At 41.8% G+C, this 16,847-nt stretch overlaps 1 protein-coding gene across 1 annotated transcript; it reads left to right on the forward strand.

Moving 5' to 3' along the window:
• Positions 1 to 7,296: 7,296 nt before the first annotated feature.
• LOC310794969 (trypsin-like) lies at positions 7,297 to 12,182 on the forward strand (the record flags this gene model as incomplete). Its single annotated transcript, XM_083656994.1, has 5 exons — positions 7,297 to 7,332; positions 10,352 to 10,494; positions 10,726 to 10,864; positions 11,013 to 11,267; positions 12,027 to 12,182. The coding sequence occupies 5 exons, from the start codon at positions 7,297 to 7,299 to the stop codon at positions 12,180 to 12,182; spliced, it is 729 nt and encodes a 242-aa protein (XP_083513120.1).
• Between the last annotated feature and the right edge of the window lie 4,665 nt (positions 12,183 to 16,847).

Here is a 16,847-nt window from a genome sequence, read left to right on the forward strand (position 1 = left end):
GGCCCAGGACCACGTGCGTCAACCAGGCGACCTCATGCAACTCAAGCCCATTCGAGGAAACCACATCTTTCAACAGCCCAGGTTTGGCAGGTTTAAAGCCTGATGACATCACTGATGACATCACTGACGACAGGGACGTGCACAGAACATTAGAGGGGCAGGGGCTCAAATTCATAAAAGGGCACTACAGCCGCCGTCCGGAGGGCGGCGGCGAAAATTTGAGGCAATTTGAAGGCCAATTTAGGGGTATAACTCATTTTAAATATTCCGATTTTAACCAGATTTAGAGGAATATCTCATTTTAGGATGAGACTTGTCACGGAAAAATAACTCCATAACTGAATAATATTAGTATATAAAAGTTGCATGCTGTTGCAATACTGTTGTGAAATCATTTAAGCATCAATATGTATTTGCTCCTTTTCTCCCTTTAGGTTGTTGTACTACAACAGATAGCAACACAGGCAGAAACATTGAACGATACTGAGTGAGGCTTGTAATATACCATGCATTTTAACCATAATTCTAAAAAGCAAGACAGAAGATTTAGATAAGGTGTATTAGATTTTTTTTTTTTTTTTTGCGGATTCAACAACACAACATCCCTTTCCAATAGTGTAAAGTAAAAAATATTTTCAAGAGCAACAATTCTGCATTTGTTCCCTATATTTTGGTTATTTATTTATTGGGAGGTTTATTTATTTATGTATTTATTTATTCATTCATTTTTGGGTTCATTTTTGGGTTGGTGCCTTCAGGGGCAGTTTAGAAAAACACTGCTCCATGCAGAGGCCTATTACAAATGGTGCATTCAAGGCCAAGAGAGCTCGGAAAAGGCATTTCTCTTTGAATGCTGCCTTCAGTGATGGCATGGAAAGGGCAATTTCCATACAAAGCACCATTAGAAATGCATTCATGGTCAGGAAAGGGCACTTTTTATTTTATTTTTTAATGTGTCTGAGCTGTTTGTTTTGTTCATGTGTTGTTGGAATGAAAATGAAAAATGTATTATAATAAAAAAAAAAAAAAAAAAAAAAAAAAGGGCACTTTTTACAGACTGAAAAAAAGGCAGGGGCTCAAGCCCCCTTTCATGTCTATGTGTGCACGTGCCTGACTGACGACATTATCACCGGTATCCAATCCTGACTGACCATTCCTGACTGAATGAATGAATGACTTAGGCCGTGGCCACACTGATCCGTCAAAAAATGGACAGAATTATAAAACGGATACTAGATGTATGTCCATTGCATGTGCAAGTAGCATACTTGTACAGCAGGTGGCGGTAAGCACCTTGAAGGTGTCAGCGACCCGCCTATAAACCGAGAGAAGAAGAAAGCTGGCGTTAGCTAGCTGTTAGCAGTGTGCGCTACGTTACTTATGTGGTAATAAAACGCCACCGAATGACCAAATTGATGTAATGCTCGGCCAGTTCGGGTCATGCTGTTTCCATGAAGCCCACCAGCTTTGATATCTGTTGGCTAGTTGTTGATATTTATAACGGTGAAATAACATGACGTTATATCGATGCGGACAACCCGCTCAGCCATTTCCGCTCTGAGAATGCCTCCTCGACTCTGATTGGCCATCCGATACGTCATCCAGAAAAAGTTCAGCCCTCTTTTCTGTCCATAGGTTGAGGCCACGTCTCGCCATAGACGCTGGTTTAGCTGGCTCAGTCTTGCTGGGGGCGGGGTCAGGGTGGGGTAAATTCCCCCATTCTATCCATTCAGCAAAGTTAGAATTTAGCTGATAGCCCAGCCCAGGCAGACACGATCGGGGATTTAACCACCGCTGTAAACACACATCTGAGGAGACGTCTTGTGTTCTGCTTTAGAACCCCCAAACATGTAGTTTAGAGCCGCAGCACCGTCTTTTGGTGAGTCAGCCCATGAGATATATCGGCGGTTTTACCCCACTCGCGCGCCAGCCGTTTAACATTTTGTGGGCGTTCCCAGACATTTCATTAACTCAAATCAACTCTCAATAACTGTCAAACTAGATGAATGATGAATAGTTTGACAGTTATTGAGAGTTGATTTTAGTTAATGAGTTATTAATTTGAGTTATTGTGGACCAGTGATGTCACTGGTCCACACTTTAACACTCAATAACTGTCAAATTAAATGACAGACTTCAAAACCGTTTACAGTTTTCTGATATACTACTGATGTTCTAATGATACAAAGCTGGTTGAAAATGGGCAGAGTGTTCCTTTAAATTCTTAAGCATAAGAGACCACACACAGCACAGAGAGTAGCCTACTGCAGGGATGAGGTATTTTTGTAGGCCAACCCAAAAGTCATGCACTTCCTGGTTCCCCCGTCGGGAAGTCAGTGGGATTTTTGTATGGGGATTTTTGTTGGATGCCTGAATTAAAGTCTGTGGTTAACAAAGGCTTCTGGAAATGTGATCCTTGTGTTCAGCAAGATAATCTTCACAGGTGAGCAACACTCTTGTGATATATAAAAAAAAAAAAAAGCTTTTCTGAAAATTCACATTTTTTTAAATCACATTACGCTTCAAAGATCATCAAAGATGATCTTGCTGGACACAAAGATTGCAGTTTCATAAACATTTATTAACCACACACATTGTTTCAAGCATTTAACCAAAATTCCCATAGAAAAATCATGTTGACTTAGATGAGGGAACCAGGAAGTGCTAACAACCGGGTCTAGACTAGACTTAAGAGTCATCCCTGTGGTACTATGATCAGTGTGTATTTTGTGGGCTGACATAGTGGTATTTCTTATAGTTGGAGGTTCAATTCTGAGCCTTCTTTTCTGACTGTTTCCGTTTTGCCCCTCAGGGGCACCTTAATGAAGGTGGTGTTGAGTGAACACAACCTGAACGTAGAAGAGGGTTTTGAGCAGGTCTTCAATGTCTCTTCCGCATTTGTCCACCCCTTAAACTTCAAGTCGTTCAACAACGATATCATGCTCATCAAGGTAAGCCAATAGAAAAATGGTAGATATGGCACACTCTCGCAAACGCTATTACACACGCACGCATGCACGCACTCCCCAGCATCTTCAGCATCTTGTAGCTGTGGGCCGTAACTTTGGTTTGTGTTGCAGCTGGAGAGACCAGCAACAATCAATGCCAACGTCCAGCCGGTCCTTCTGCCTGATGAAAACACCCCCCCGCCGGGGCATCAAACCTGCACAGTGAGCGGCTGGGGTCTGACGCAGGTCTACACCTACGTGTCTACACCTGTGCTCGGTGCCGTGGACGTGCACATCATCCCAGACTGCGAATCCTACTACTGGCCCTGGATCACTCCGAACATGCTGTGTGCCCGCTCCCGGTACGGAGGCAGAAACGCCTGCCAGGTACAAAAAGAGATCGCTTACAAACAGTTCATGTATGACGGAAAGTGAAGACAACAGTTATTCAGTGAGATTAGAAAATTCTGAGATGCATTAAAATGTGCAATAACATTGAGCACCCAAGGGCCTCCTCATCAGCAGCTGTCATTTGTCTTGGCGTTCCACAGGGCGACTCGGGTGGTCCCCTCGTGTGCAACGGCTACTTCGAGGGCATCGTCTCATGGGGCAGCAACTGTTTCAATGACTACTACCCTGGGGTCTACACCAAAGTGAGGCAGTACACCAGTTGGATCAAAAGGATTATCGAGAACACCAGATCCTAAACACTCAGCGGCACCGCGGCAGAGAGGGGCTTCTGGATTTAATTGTTTTTTTTTAAATTAATATTAATTAATTTGTTAATTAATTAATGAATTGCTTTCTGTCTGTTTTCTGTACAATGCTAAATGTTATGATGTTAACTGTATATACTGTAAATGTACATTATATTTGATATAATATCGAGATTTTTAGACTGAAGTTCCCAATACTTTGTTCCCAATACTTTGTGCCAAATATAAATTTGACAATTTTCATGGCAAAAAACTACAACTATTCAGTTTGCCCTTGAATTGTATTCTGAAAAGCTTTAGATCGTCATGGGATACAAGAACTTTTTTATTGAAATTGAGTCTGAATGAAATCTTTCTGGGTTGGTTAGCAGTTTATTGAGGCAGTGTGGGACCCATCACACGTGTTCAATAGGCATTTAAATAAAAATTTCATAAAGAATATATATGTAGGCTACTGTATATATATATATAACTGAATGAGATAATTAACACCATAATTCCAGCGTTTCAGAGTGTTTTTCTGTAACTGTGGCCAGGGAGGAACCTCCATCATATGGAAGAAGACACTGGGCTGGGCCATTTTCCAATATTTAACAAAAGACCAATATCGGTTTTCTGATACATCTGTTGGAATGAAAAATACTTGTGACCAAAGTGATCAGTGTCTTCCACCATGATCATCTCAACGAATTTAGAACACAAACATTGATATCCAGAGTCATTTTATCTATAGGAGTGCTATCAGATGCCTGAGACTGAGTCAGATCAGATGCCAGTGTCACGGAGCGCCACACACAATGCCTCACGAGTGTTGTGCCTGTATCACTGTCATGTACTTTCTCCTTGATAAGGATCTGCGGATGACCTAACATAACCCTACATAAACTGCACTTGCACAGGAATGTCATTTTGAGGTCAACCTGAGTTATGGGCATTTTATTGTTGCTCACAGCTTTTAAGATATCTAAAAAGCGTTAAAAAGTATAAGTGGTCGTTTTAACATTTAATAGTGGATATGCAGATTATGTAATTAAATTATTCCTAAGAACACTCAGAACATGCCCCCCCTTTGCCGTAGCTTCTGACATAATTACAGATAACTGTAGTAGGCAGCTACAGGCAGCTGGATTAACGCGAGATCAAGATATCACAATCACACAACAAATCCATCTTGCATAGTCACCATCAGTGTTGGGAGTAACTACTAAGTAACTAGTTACTGTAACTTAACTACTTCTTGCAGTAACTAGTAATCTAACTAATTACTTTTCAAATTTAGTAACTCAGTTACCGTTACTAAAATAGTAACTTGGCTAGTTACTAGTTACCAGTGTTGGGGGTAACTCATTACAAAAGTAACATATTACATGTAATATATTACTTTTAGCAGTAACTCAGTAATATAACTTATTACTTATAGGATTTCAGTAATATTATACCAGTTACTTTGTCAAGTACGGTAACTCAAGTTACAAATTGAGTTCTTTTTTTAAATCAAAGCACATATTTAAAAAACATACAATCATTTCCTAATCAAACTGTGTGTTTTTATGCAAATAACCACTATAGATGACAATGACTTCAAGGCGGTTTCAATTATTTTTCGGGATGGTTCCGGGGCGGCGATGTCATTCTGCTGCTGCTGTTGTTTTGGTGAAAGTAATGCAAAAGAAGTGTAATAAGTAACGAGTTACTCTACGCAGACAGTAATATTGTAAAGTAACTTATTACTTTCAAATGAAAGTAACTAGTAATATGTAGTATATTACATTTTGAAAGTAACTTGCACAACACTGCTAGTTACTTTAGGACATGAAAATAACAGACAACTTCAGAGGATTATCCAGTTTCTGATCCTCAGACCTAGTCCGGGGAGAGAGCTGCAGCTGCAGCCAGAGCCCCAGAGGCTAATGACCTTGATAGGCTATAAGCAAATAAGTGAATGTTCAATGCCACACTGTGGCACAGCAACACTAACATAATGTGTGCATTAATAACAATCGAAGCAGACTTTTAAAAGTAATGCAAAAGTTACTTTCCCTAGTAACTAATTACTTTGAAGTAACTAGTAACTTTAGAGGTATTAAATTACTTTTTGAGAGAAGTAACTAGTAACTGTTACTAATTACCAATTTTCAGTCACTTGCCCAACACTGGTCACCATCACCAAGGTCCACGGCTTTGTAGAAAGAAAGACGGAGGGGTATTTCTTGAGTATCGTGATAGAAATCAGGGCATGGCCAAGGTCTGTTTCTTTTCTTTGTGGAACTGGACATCTTACATCATCTATAGCAGGATGCCAACAGGAAGCCGCTTCAGTTGTGTGGTTCCCCTTCCATTTCCCTCCCATTTGAGAATGTGGATGAGTCGAAGTTGGGTCACAATTTAAAACTTATCTGGTGTGGGCCAGGGGTCACATTTATCTGGTGTGGGCCAGGGGTCACATTTATCTGGTGTGGGCCAGGGGTCACATTTATCTGGTGTGGGTCAGGGGTCACATTTATCTGGTGTGGGCCAGGAGTCACATTTATCTGGTGTGGGCCAGGAGTCACATTTATCTGGTGTGGGCCAGGAGTCACATTTATCTGGTGTGGGCCAGGGGTCACATTTATCTGGTGTGGGCCAGGGGTCTCATTTATCTGGTGTGGGTCAGGGGTCGACTGTTGAATTGATCATCAGGCTCATTTATATGCGTCATGTGGTCAGTTGGATTGGGGCGGATCCACATGCGGAATGTCCCAGTTGGACTGTGATTGATAAGGTGGGGTAATAGTGCTCAACTACTAGGCCTTTCTGTGTGGAGTTTGCACGTTCCCCCCCGTGCTCCCCTGGGGTTACTTTCCTCCATACATAACATCGGTATGGACCCCCACTAAAAACATGCAGAAGATTGTCACCTGACCAGCGACGACAAAGAACTGAATTTGGTCGTGCATTCCTTTATAACTGGGAACTGGTAATCTTACCGGTTCAAAGTTCATGAGCTGGGACGTGACGTCACTAGAGCTGGTATTTCCCCATTCCAAACTCGTAGGAGCCTCAGCAGCCCCGACGTAAAAAATCCAAGATGGCTGATCCGCGCAACAACAGTAGTCATAATCGTATAAATGCTATTTAGCACTTCTGTCTTGTTTGTGTCTCATTAAATCAGCGGTACACACAGCACGGCCTACTTCTATCTGTGTGGACATGAGGCTGCAATGTTTGTATGCGCAAAATGCCACGAAATGCCTTGTTAATATCAACTGTTATTGCTAACAATGGCTAGCCTGGCTAGCGAGTGGATCTGACCAGTGAACAGTGGAACTTCCCAGCTCAACTTTTCTGCAAATGGAACGCTAACAAAACGGATGTGACGTCATTTAGCCTCCACATCCCAGTTATTTTGCGATAAAGGAATGCACGATTGGTCCACGGAGCACGGGCGCTGTACACACTAAACTTTAAAGAAAGCTACCCACTGCTCCTGGCCTGCCCCATCCGAGGATAAACGCAGACACGTGTATGCATGCGGTTTGTGGCGTCTGTGACAATAAAGACGGGTTTGTCCGTCTTCTGTCTGTTTGTTCGGTAGAGGTGTTGGATTTCCACGTACCTTCACTTCCCAGCCAGCGGAAAACTAAATCCTCGAAATGCTACAATACAAGATGAGGCCCCAGCTGTGTCATGTAGGTCAGCGCCATTGTTTGTGCTGTGGGACAGCCTCACGACAGAACAGAGAAATAGTGTAAGCAGAATAACTAGCCAAAGATACAGTTACATTATAAAAGGACTCGGCAGAGTCTTGGGCCACAGCAGTCGCAGATAAGGTGCCTTAAAAGTGGCTGTGTGGGCTGCCATTGGTGAGTAGCAATCTTCATTTAATAATTGATCACCCTAATTTGTACAATAAGTAATTATCTTTGTACATTGCTGGACTGTTATATCACACAATAATAGAATTGAGCTATTGTTATAACGTAGCACTCAGCAAAACAAGTAGATTGTCAACTTGTTTGTCATCTTGATTGGTAGAAAATCGTTATAGAATAAAATGGATAAGAATCTGATACCTAAATAGATTCAAGATTCAAGATTCAAGATTTTTATTGTCACTCCATGGTACAAGTATCACGTGTGAAATTCTTGTGCTGTGGACTCCGTTTACAACATAGTGCAAATAGTACAAATATAACAAATATAACAGGGCATATGGGTGCAAAAACACAAGAGACACAACAAGCATAAGGCAGTATAGTGATAAGACAAGTCAGAGACAGTGGCATATTCACTGCACATAGGTGCACGTGTCGGGTGCATACTTTAGACGTGCTTAAACATTTTAAATTCTGCGTATTTGACATACAGGTGCAAATAACATATTCCTTATTAAACATACAATTAAACTCGGCATTTTAAATTCGGCGTATTTGACATACAGGTGCAAATAGCATATTCCTTATTAAACATACAATTAAACGTTAGACATACGTAATGGTAGCAGCTACAGTACGGTACAGTGCGGCTACTACACTATTTGTGTATGTTAAGGAGTCTCGTGGCCTGCGGGAAGAAACTGTTCCTCAAGCGATTTGTGCGTGCTTTCGGAACCCTGTATCTTCTCCCTGAGGGTAGCAGGGAGAACAGGCTGTTGTGGGGATGGTTTGTGTCTTTGATGATCTTCAGGGACCTCCTGAGGCACCGCTGTTTATACAGTTCATGCAGATCTGGCAACTCACATTCTGTTACGTGCTGTGCCGCGCGTCTCACTCTCCGTAGCGCCCTGCGGTCCATGGTGGTACAGTTCCCGTACCAGGTGGTGAAGCCGCCAGTCAGCAGGCTTTCAATGGTGCCTCTGTAGAAGTCCCTGAGGATTTCTTTCCTTAGCCCAAATTTCTTCAGGCGCTTGAGTCCGTGTATTCGCTGTTGGGCCTTTTTGACGACAGTGGCGGTGTGGCCGGCCCATGTCAGGTCCTGGTGGATATTGACTCCCAGGTACTTGAAGCTGTCCACCCTTTCCACCACTGTGCCGTTGATGGTGATTGGGGGGTGTGCGCCCCCCCCCCTCCTGTAGTCTACAATGATCTCCTTGGTCTTGGAGACGTTCAGAGAGAGGTGGTTGTCCTGGCACCATTGTAGGTGTCAGCATTAACATGCATTAGGATGACTTCTTCTTCTGTCACATAAAGATAATAGGATTCTGTCAGGATCATCTGAGCAGTGAATTATTGTTATTATTATTATTATATAATTCATTTTTCCTCATTACAGGTGAAACATAAGAAGATGGGTCAACTGGTAAAGTATACTGTGCTGCTACTTTTGGCTTTCTCAATAACAGGTAAGTTCCTCATTCGCCCTAAAGCCACCATTATTCCTCAGTCGAAGAAGCTATGAATTCATAGATTAGATCTAGATTGCTTTGAAAGAAGATAGTAACGCACACCAATAATACGTTTCAGGAGGTGCTGATCACTGAAATCGCGAACTTGAGGATGAAGAAAGTGTCGCACACTCACTGCTCCATATGCAAAAAATGTTTAATTAATTTACGTTTCGGCCTATGGCCTTCTTCACATTTAGAGATCTAGATTGCTGAAATGTCAATTTCCCATTTGGCAGATGCTTTTATCAGAAGTGACATACGAATATATTACTTTTAGCAGTAACTCAGTAATATAACTTATTACTTATAGGATTTCAGTAATATTATACCAGTTACTTTGTCAAGTAAATTGAGTTACATTTTATTAAATCAAAGCACATATTTAAAAAAGATACAATCATTTCCTAATCAAACTGTGTGTTTTTATGCAAATAAGCACTATAGATGACAATAACAAAGGAAAATAATAACATTAGGAATTTTGGATTGTTTAAACTGACTTCAAGGCGGTTGAAATTATTTTTCGGGATGGTTCCGGGGCAGCGATGTCATTCTGCTGCTGCTGTTGTTTTGGTAAAAGTAATGCAAAAGTAGTGTAATAAGTAACGAGTTACTCTACACAGAAAGTAATATTGTAAAGTAACGTATTACTTTCAAATGAAAGTAACTAGTAATAAGTAGTATATTACATTTTGAAAGTAACTTGCCCAACACTGGTTAAGACACATTTTTAAGTGAGTTTAATTAGATTTTTAGTTTCTATAGAGAGGAAAAGTGAACGTCACTTCCTGCTTCAGCACTGCACCAGAGATTTTCTTCCGCAATTTATTTTCCCATAGACATTTCGTAAAATGCTTATAAAAATAATTTTACTTTGTCAAACCAAACGGTTCAGCTATATTTAGAATCGGGAGAGACCATAGAACATTTCACTCGGACCACACACAAAAAACCATTGAAAAAATATTTTCTTTAAACCTGCATTTTCTTACGTTTTGGTCTGAGTGAAATGTTATGCGATCTCTCCTGCTTCTAAATACATCTGTACCGTTTGGTTTGAACAAGTAAAACTGTTTTTATAAGCATTTTGGGAAATGTCAATGGGAAAATAAATGGCGGATGAAAATCTCTGGTACAGTGCTGAAGCAGGAAGTGACGTTCCACTTTGGCTCTCTATTTTCCTCTTGTGCAGCTCACACATAATTGGGGTGGTAATTTCATGTAGCCTAAACCAAAAGAGCTCATATAAAAACAAGGAGCAGTCCAAACATCTGACACCTAGCCTATATCCTCATTACTGTCTAGATGCATACTTTGTACAGAGGATTATCGGGGGCCAGGAGGTTCAGCCGTACTCCATCAGATATCAAGTGTCCCTGCAGGATAAGACCACCAGGAGGCACTACTGCGGAGGCACCCTGGTCCACCCTCAGTGGGTGGTGTCCGCCGCCCAGTGCTGGAGGCTGTAAGTAGACTGCAACCACACAAGGTCGAGTTCCAGTAAAGCCATCTGATGATAGGGAAATGCAAAGAGTGGCATTCTAAGATAATACTTTTGTAAGAAATGCCTTAGGCATAAGAGACCGTGCCATGATCTGAGTGCTATTTTTTTTTTTTTGTGACATTTTGGCATTTCTGATACTCAGAGGTTAGATTCTGAGGCTCCTTATCTGACTGAGTCCATCTTGCCCCTCAGGCGCAATCTGATGAGGGTGGTGTTGAGTGAACACAACCTGTACGAAGAAGAGGGTTTTGAGCAGGTCTTCAATGTCTCCAGGATATTTGTCCACAACTTTAACTACAAGTCGTTCAACAACGATATCATGCTCATCAAGGTAAGCCGATAGAGAAAAAAGGATCTACGGCAAATATTGGATAGTCGCACTACAGTTTTAATGGTCGATATGACACATAGACTAGCCCTGATTGCTTGGTCAGCATGTCGTCGCTTATCGCCCGTCACTTTGGTTTGTGTCGCTGCAGCTGAGCGAGCCAGCGACGCTCAACGACTTCGTCCAGCCGGTGCGCCTGCCTCACGAGTTCACCCCTCCGCTCAGGGATGACATCTGCACGGTGAGCGGCTGGGGTGTGACCCAGATCTACACTCGCATCCTCTCGCCCGTGCTCCACGCCGTGGACGTGGACGTCATCCCCAGATGCTACTACTACTACTGGGGCAGGATCACGGCGAACATGCTGTGTGCCGGCTCCCGGTACGGCGGCAAAGACTCCTGCCAGGTACATAACAAGTGCAATCATTTAAGCCTAGCCACCCCCAAACACCACCCATACCCCCCGCCCCTCCAAGCACCGCCCATATTCCCCTAGCTACTAATACGGAGGCTGCTCACTGGCGCATGAAGTCATCATGGGGGGGTTTTCTTCCTGGTTTTACTTTCTGACCGTGCGGCCTAAGGCGAAGTGTGCATGTGTGCCATGACGTATTCCATGACGTCTCCCACCCCTCCCACCCATGGATGTATTAAAAGAAGAAAATACATATACGGCTCTTAGTGGCTTCTGAAGAAAAAATTACCCCATAAAAAATGCTTTGATAATTAAAAGAGTCGTTTTATACTTTGAGTGACACCCAGAAAAAATTCCCTTGGGTTTAACAGTTGCCGGGGTCCCCATGCAAGTGGATGGGAATTTTCCTTTCTGGGCTGCATTGCGTCACGTGACTTGCAATACAGAGCTTTGCCACCATGTTCAAATGGCTTCACAGCCCAGCGCTATTCCTGGGGGCTTGCTCGAATCCCGACTCTCTAGCACCTTCCTATCCCTAGCTATGGCCATTTTCCCACTAAACGTCCATGACTGACGGAGTGAGTGAGTGACTGAGTGAGTGAGTGAGTGTGAGTGAGTGAAAAAAGTGAAAAAACAGACATTCAAATTAGTACTGTAAAACAAAAATGTCTGAGATACAATAAATAGCATTTATCACCAAAGGGCTTCTTCGATTGTTCATTAGCTCTCGTTTGTCTTGGCGTTCCACAGGGTGACTCGGGTGGTCCCCTCGTCTGCAATGGCGTCTTAGAGGGCATCGTCTCCTGGGGTGACGGCTGTGCCAACCCGTACTTCCCCGGGGTCTACACCAGAGTGAGGCAGTACACCAGTTGGATCAACTGGGTTATCGACAATAACAGAAGCTAGTGAAAGTGTTACTTTTCTAAGCTTAATCAGCCAGCTCATTCAAATCCTTTTTGTCTTCTGTGTCATCTTGCACATAAGTACGGTCGTCTGAGGTGATTTCTGAATTGCTGCACACGTCCCAACCAGGGGCGGTTCTAGGCCTTTTTGGGTGGGCTTTAGCCCACCCAAAAATAGTCTCAGCCCACCCAACAAAAAAAAAATCTCTCTCTCCAAATCCATGGTGGTCATTAGTAGCAGTTTCTGTTTAAATGATCTTTATTTATTATTTATTTTTGCTTTAAAACTATTTTTTAATTTTCTGCTTAAAATTCATGAAAAAAAGTGGCATTCTTGTTTTTTCCCACAATAATTTCATAATACCGTTTGTAATGCCACCGTTGTAGTGCTGTTGTTCAAAATTAAAGTACATTTTCTCAGATTTATTGGTGTCTTTCTAGTCACACAATTTAATAGTCAGTGTTTCCGATACACTGATCTATTTGTGGTGGTACACCCTACATAGATTTTGACCCCCACAAATACTGCCACATATTAATTTCAACTAGTTGACTGCAAACTCCTGCTTTAGTGCTTACAGTATATTATTATCTTGTCGGAATATTATTCCAGCCAATAAGTTAGGAAGTTCCCTTTTGATTTAATTTTACTTTTGTTTTGCCTACAAAGCAAAATGTTACTTTACTAGAAACTCCCCTGAAGTGATTTTGGTATTATTTATGCAAGCATAATTCTACCATATAGTAACCTGTATGCAGAATATATATAGTATATATAGGGAAACAATTATTTTTTCATCGCTGTAAAACCACAGAACGGTAAAGAAGAGATTGATGTGTATAGTTCTTCATAGATCTAGTCTCTTCGTTTTGATCTCAAAGTGCGCCAGTTTGATCCATTTTTACTTGAAACTGTACAAAATTTTCTTCCGGGGGGGGCATGCCCCCGGACCCCCCTAGGGGTTCAGTGGTCCATGACCTTTGGGTGGGCTGAGCCCACCCAAAGCTCTGATGCTAAAACCGCCCCTGGTCCCAACAGAGACAGCAGCATCACTGCAACATCATTATTCATTCAGAGAAGAAACACCACACAAACATGGCCTGCACTCTCTGAAACAGGATCTGGCTGTCTCGTTACCTTGCCAAATGCTTCTGTACACTACCCACAATGCATTTAAGCACCACTTACAGCTAGCAAGGAAGAGAGACTGGCTTTCTTGACAGGCTGAATTTTGTATCGTTTCTTCTTCAGGTGACAAACCACAGCTAAATAAAGGTTCTGCTGGAAGAACTGTTGCAGTATGCTTTTATTCAGCGCTGACACTGGTGTGTCCTGCCAATCTCCTGCTGGACCTCATTTTACATATTAAAAGTCAACTATTAAACAGTTACATTTATTTAAGTTGCCGCTGCATTTATTACAACCCCAGTATTCAAACCATAGGAAATCAAGTAGGAAATCCTTTCATACTGCATCTCCCTTTGGTCATTGTTTTGCAGCCAAAGTTCTATGGCACCACTCGGAGCCTTCAGTACCCAGTGCTGTTAGTCGAGCACAAATACTGCTGGGTTTAAGAAGTGGGCAGGCCAATGAACAGTCAGAAATCTCTGAAAGCATACAATACCTCTTGTAATAATGTCATCTTTAAATAAAGACACCATACATCTTCAGCTGTACTTTTGGCTTGTATTGCTATGTGAGGGTTTTTGAACTCTGGCCCTCAACTCATTGCTTCTTTGATATTTGTAAAACATCTTTGAAATGGCTGCCGCCACTGTATGTTCCAAATTCAATGCTTCATTTTGAACTCCCTGAAAATGTTTTTGTAAGCAATTATTAAAATACTTTTGCTCTCAAAAAACAAACAAAAACAAACAAAAAAACATCATTATTCATTGCTTTCTGTCCGTTTTCTGTACAATGCTAAATGCTAAGATGTTAATTGTATATATAATTGTATATATATTTTATATACTATCGATGTTTTCAGACTGAAGTTGCCAATATCGTGTGCCTGTCCGAATGAAAAAGACAAACTGTCTACAGGGATCTGTGTCCTTCACCATGATCATCCGAATTGATGCACGTTTTAAGCCGGCAGTAAAGAAATGGCTAGCTAATAGTCTCTCAGAATAGGGACCTAGCACAGATTAACCGAGTTGTTCATTTTACTGTATTTTCTGTACATTTCTGTACATATTCCTGTAATGTGAGTGCGTGGTTATTGTATTTGCACCTGACCATCGGTCTTGTCATCTCCGCTATTGTGTATTAAACATCGTCAGTTTTTGTATGTATCGTAATGGCTGTCTTGAGTGAAGCAGTGTTATGTGTTTTAAATTGTCAACTAAAACATACTTATCTTAACGAATTTAGATCATTACATCACATCATTTAGCAGACGCTTTTGTCCAAAGTGACTTACAATAGTACATTTTGTCAACAATAAGTGCAATCAACTGCATCACAGTCTTCATCAGCTAAGACCTGTTAAGCCAGTGTGCCGAGGAGCTCCACACACAATAGCCTCCTGAGTGCTATGCCTGTATCACTTTCAGGTACTTTCTCTCGGCCTTGATAAGGATCTGTTGGTCTTTTATTGTTGCTTACAGCTTTCTTGAAGTTACGCCACTAATCTTCTCATAAACATTCCTGTGAAGTACTTGAGGTTGTCAAAAGCATCAATAGTATCAATATATATATTTTTAACTGGATACAATACTCATTTGCAACAGGTATCGATAGTATCCATAAGTGTCAATACCAGCAGTGCTTTCTCTTAATGAAAAATCAAACATACTACAGATTTTTTTCCCTCCCTATCATTGGTGCGTATCTGTTGCTTCAATAAGCTAAAAGCTGCAGGGCTCAACACCAACTTGGTGGTTTGTATGTACTGTATTTATGTATGTATGTGTGTGTGTATGTATGTATATGTGTGTGTGTGTGTGTGTGTGTGTGTGTGTGTGTGTGTGTGTGTGTGTGTGTGTGTGTGTGTGTGTGTGTATGTATGTATGTATATATATGTGTGTGTGTGTGTGTGTGTGTGTGTGTGTGTGTGTGTGTGTGTGTGTGTGTGTGTGTGTGTGTGTGTGTGTATGTATGTATGTATGTATGTATGTATGTATGTATGTATGTATGTATATATGTGAGATTGAGTTTGTGCCAGAGCTTCTCTTCTAGCCAAATATCTATCATTAGGGGTCCAACTCCAAGCACTGCAGCTTGCCATGGTCAAATAGGTAATTCTAAGGTAATTAAATATCTCAGACATCTGTGTTTATTGACATAATAATGTATTATAATACTACTACTACTAATAACTACCACTAATAATAATAATAATCATAAATACACCGAAATCATGCCTGCTGTGTATATCAACATTCACAGACCGGTGAGGAATATGTATTATGATGAGGGTGGATAGGATGGAGCTGGCTTTAGTGGTGAGTGGGCAGAGAGTCAAGAGAGAGAACGGCACAACAGCAGAAGAGAGCGAGGTAGCTGCTCAGAGAGTTTTTAAGTTGCGTCAGGAGGTGATAGTGTGAGTGGATATTGAGTGGGAGGTGGGAAGGGAAGGGAGAAGGTCATAAAGTGATGGTCACATACAGGAAGAGGGGTAACAGTAAGGTTGGAGGCGCAGCAGGATCTGGTGAAGAACAGGTCAAGCATGTTCCCTGCCTTGTGAGTCAGAGGCTATTAAGAGAGGGAGAGAAAAAGTTATGGACAGAGTTTGCAATTTCTCCGTCTGGATGTTGAAGTCACCCGGAAGAATGAGTGGAGTGCCATCCTCAGGAAAGAAGGAGAGAGGAGCACATCTGTCCCGTCAATAAAGTCACCAAGCTGACCAGGCGGCGGTACATTTACCACAATGTTGAGCTTGATATGTAGAGATGCAGCAACAGTATGGAATTCAAAAGAGGATATTGAGAGGTGAGAAAGAGGAGTGACAGTGTGGGTGAAATGAGGAGTCCAGTGCCTCCCTCACAGCCAGAGGCTCTGGAGGGGTGAGAGAAAGAATAGGCAGCACGCAGCAGAGAGGGCTGCTGGGGTGGTGGCACTATTTTCAGGTATGATCCAGGTCTCTGTGAGGGCCAAACCTCACATGTGGTCAGCAGCATCAGATATAGAGCCTGGGCTGAGATGGTCTCAGAGTTCCAGAGGCATCCAGCACAATAGCAATAGAAGGTCTACAACGGTGCAAATTGGGTAAATAGGATTACATGGGGTTCTACACCTGAAAATAGTGCCATGTCTATGGGGCCTATATGATGAGCTGATGTTGCAACAGGGATGGGAGGGACTGAGAGACCTATTGGTGTAGCAGTTAACAGAAAAGGAAGTTACAAGAACCCTACACCCAACCAAACACTTTAAAATTAAACAAATATTGAACTAAAACAGAAAGATAGATAGCACAGTAGCTAACGTTTATAGATTCAAATAAATTACTGACCCAAGCTGAGATAATTAAAAGCAAAACTGCAGGCAAAATGTGTACTGTGTTTAACGTTACTATCTAATCTAATACTTTAGATTCTATGAAAGATGTTACCACACTGACACGAGACGGTACATTTAAAATTCAGAATCAGACACTCACTCAGTTGTTGCTGTCCTCACACACTCGCAGTAGGTGAGTTTTGGGATATTTCCGGTAGTAGT

Source organism: Poromitra crassiceps (genome assembly GCF_964638095.1).
Source record: "Poromitra crassiceps genome assembly, chromosome: 20".
NCBI lineage: Eukaryota > Metazoa > Chordata > Actinopteri > Beryciformes > Melamphaidae > Poromitra > Poromitra crassiceps.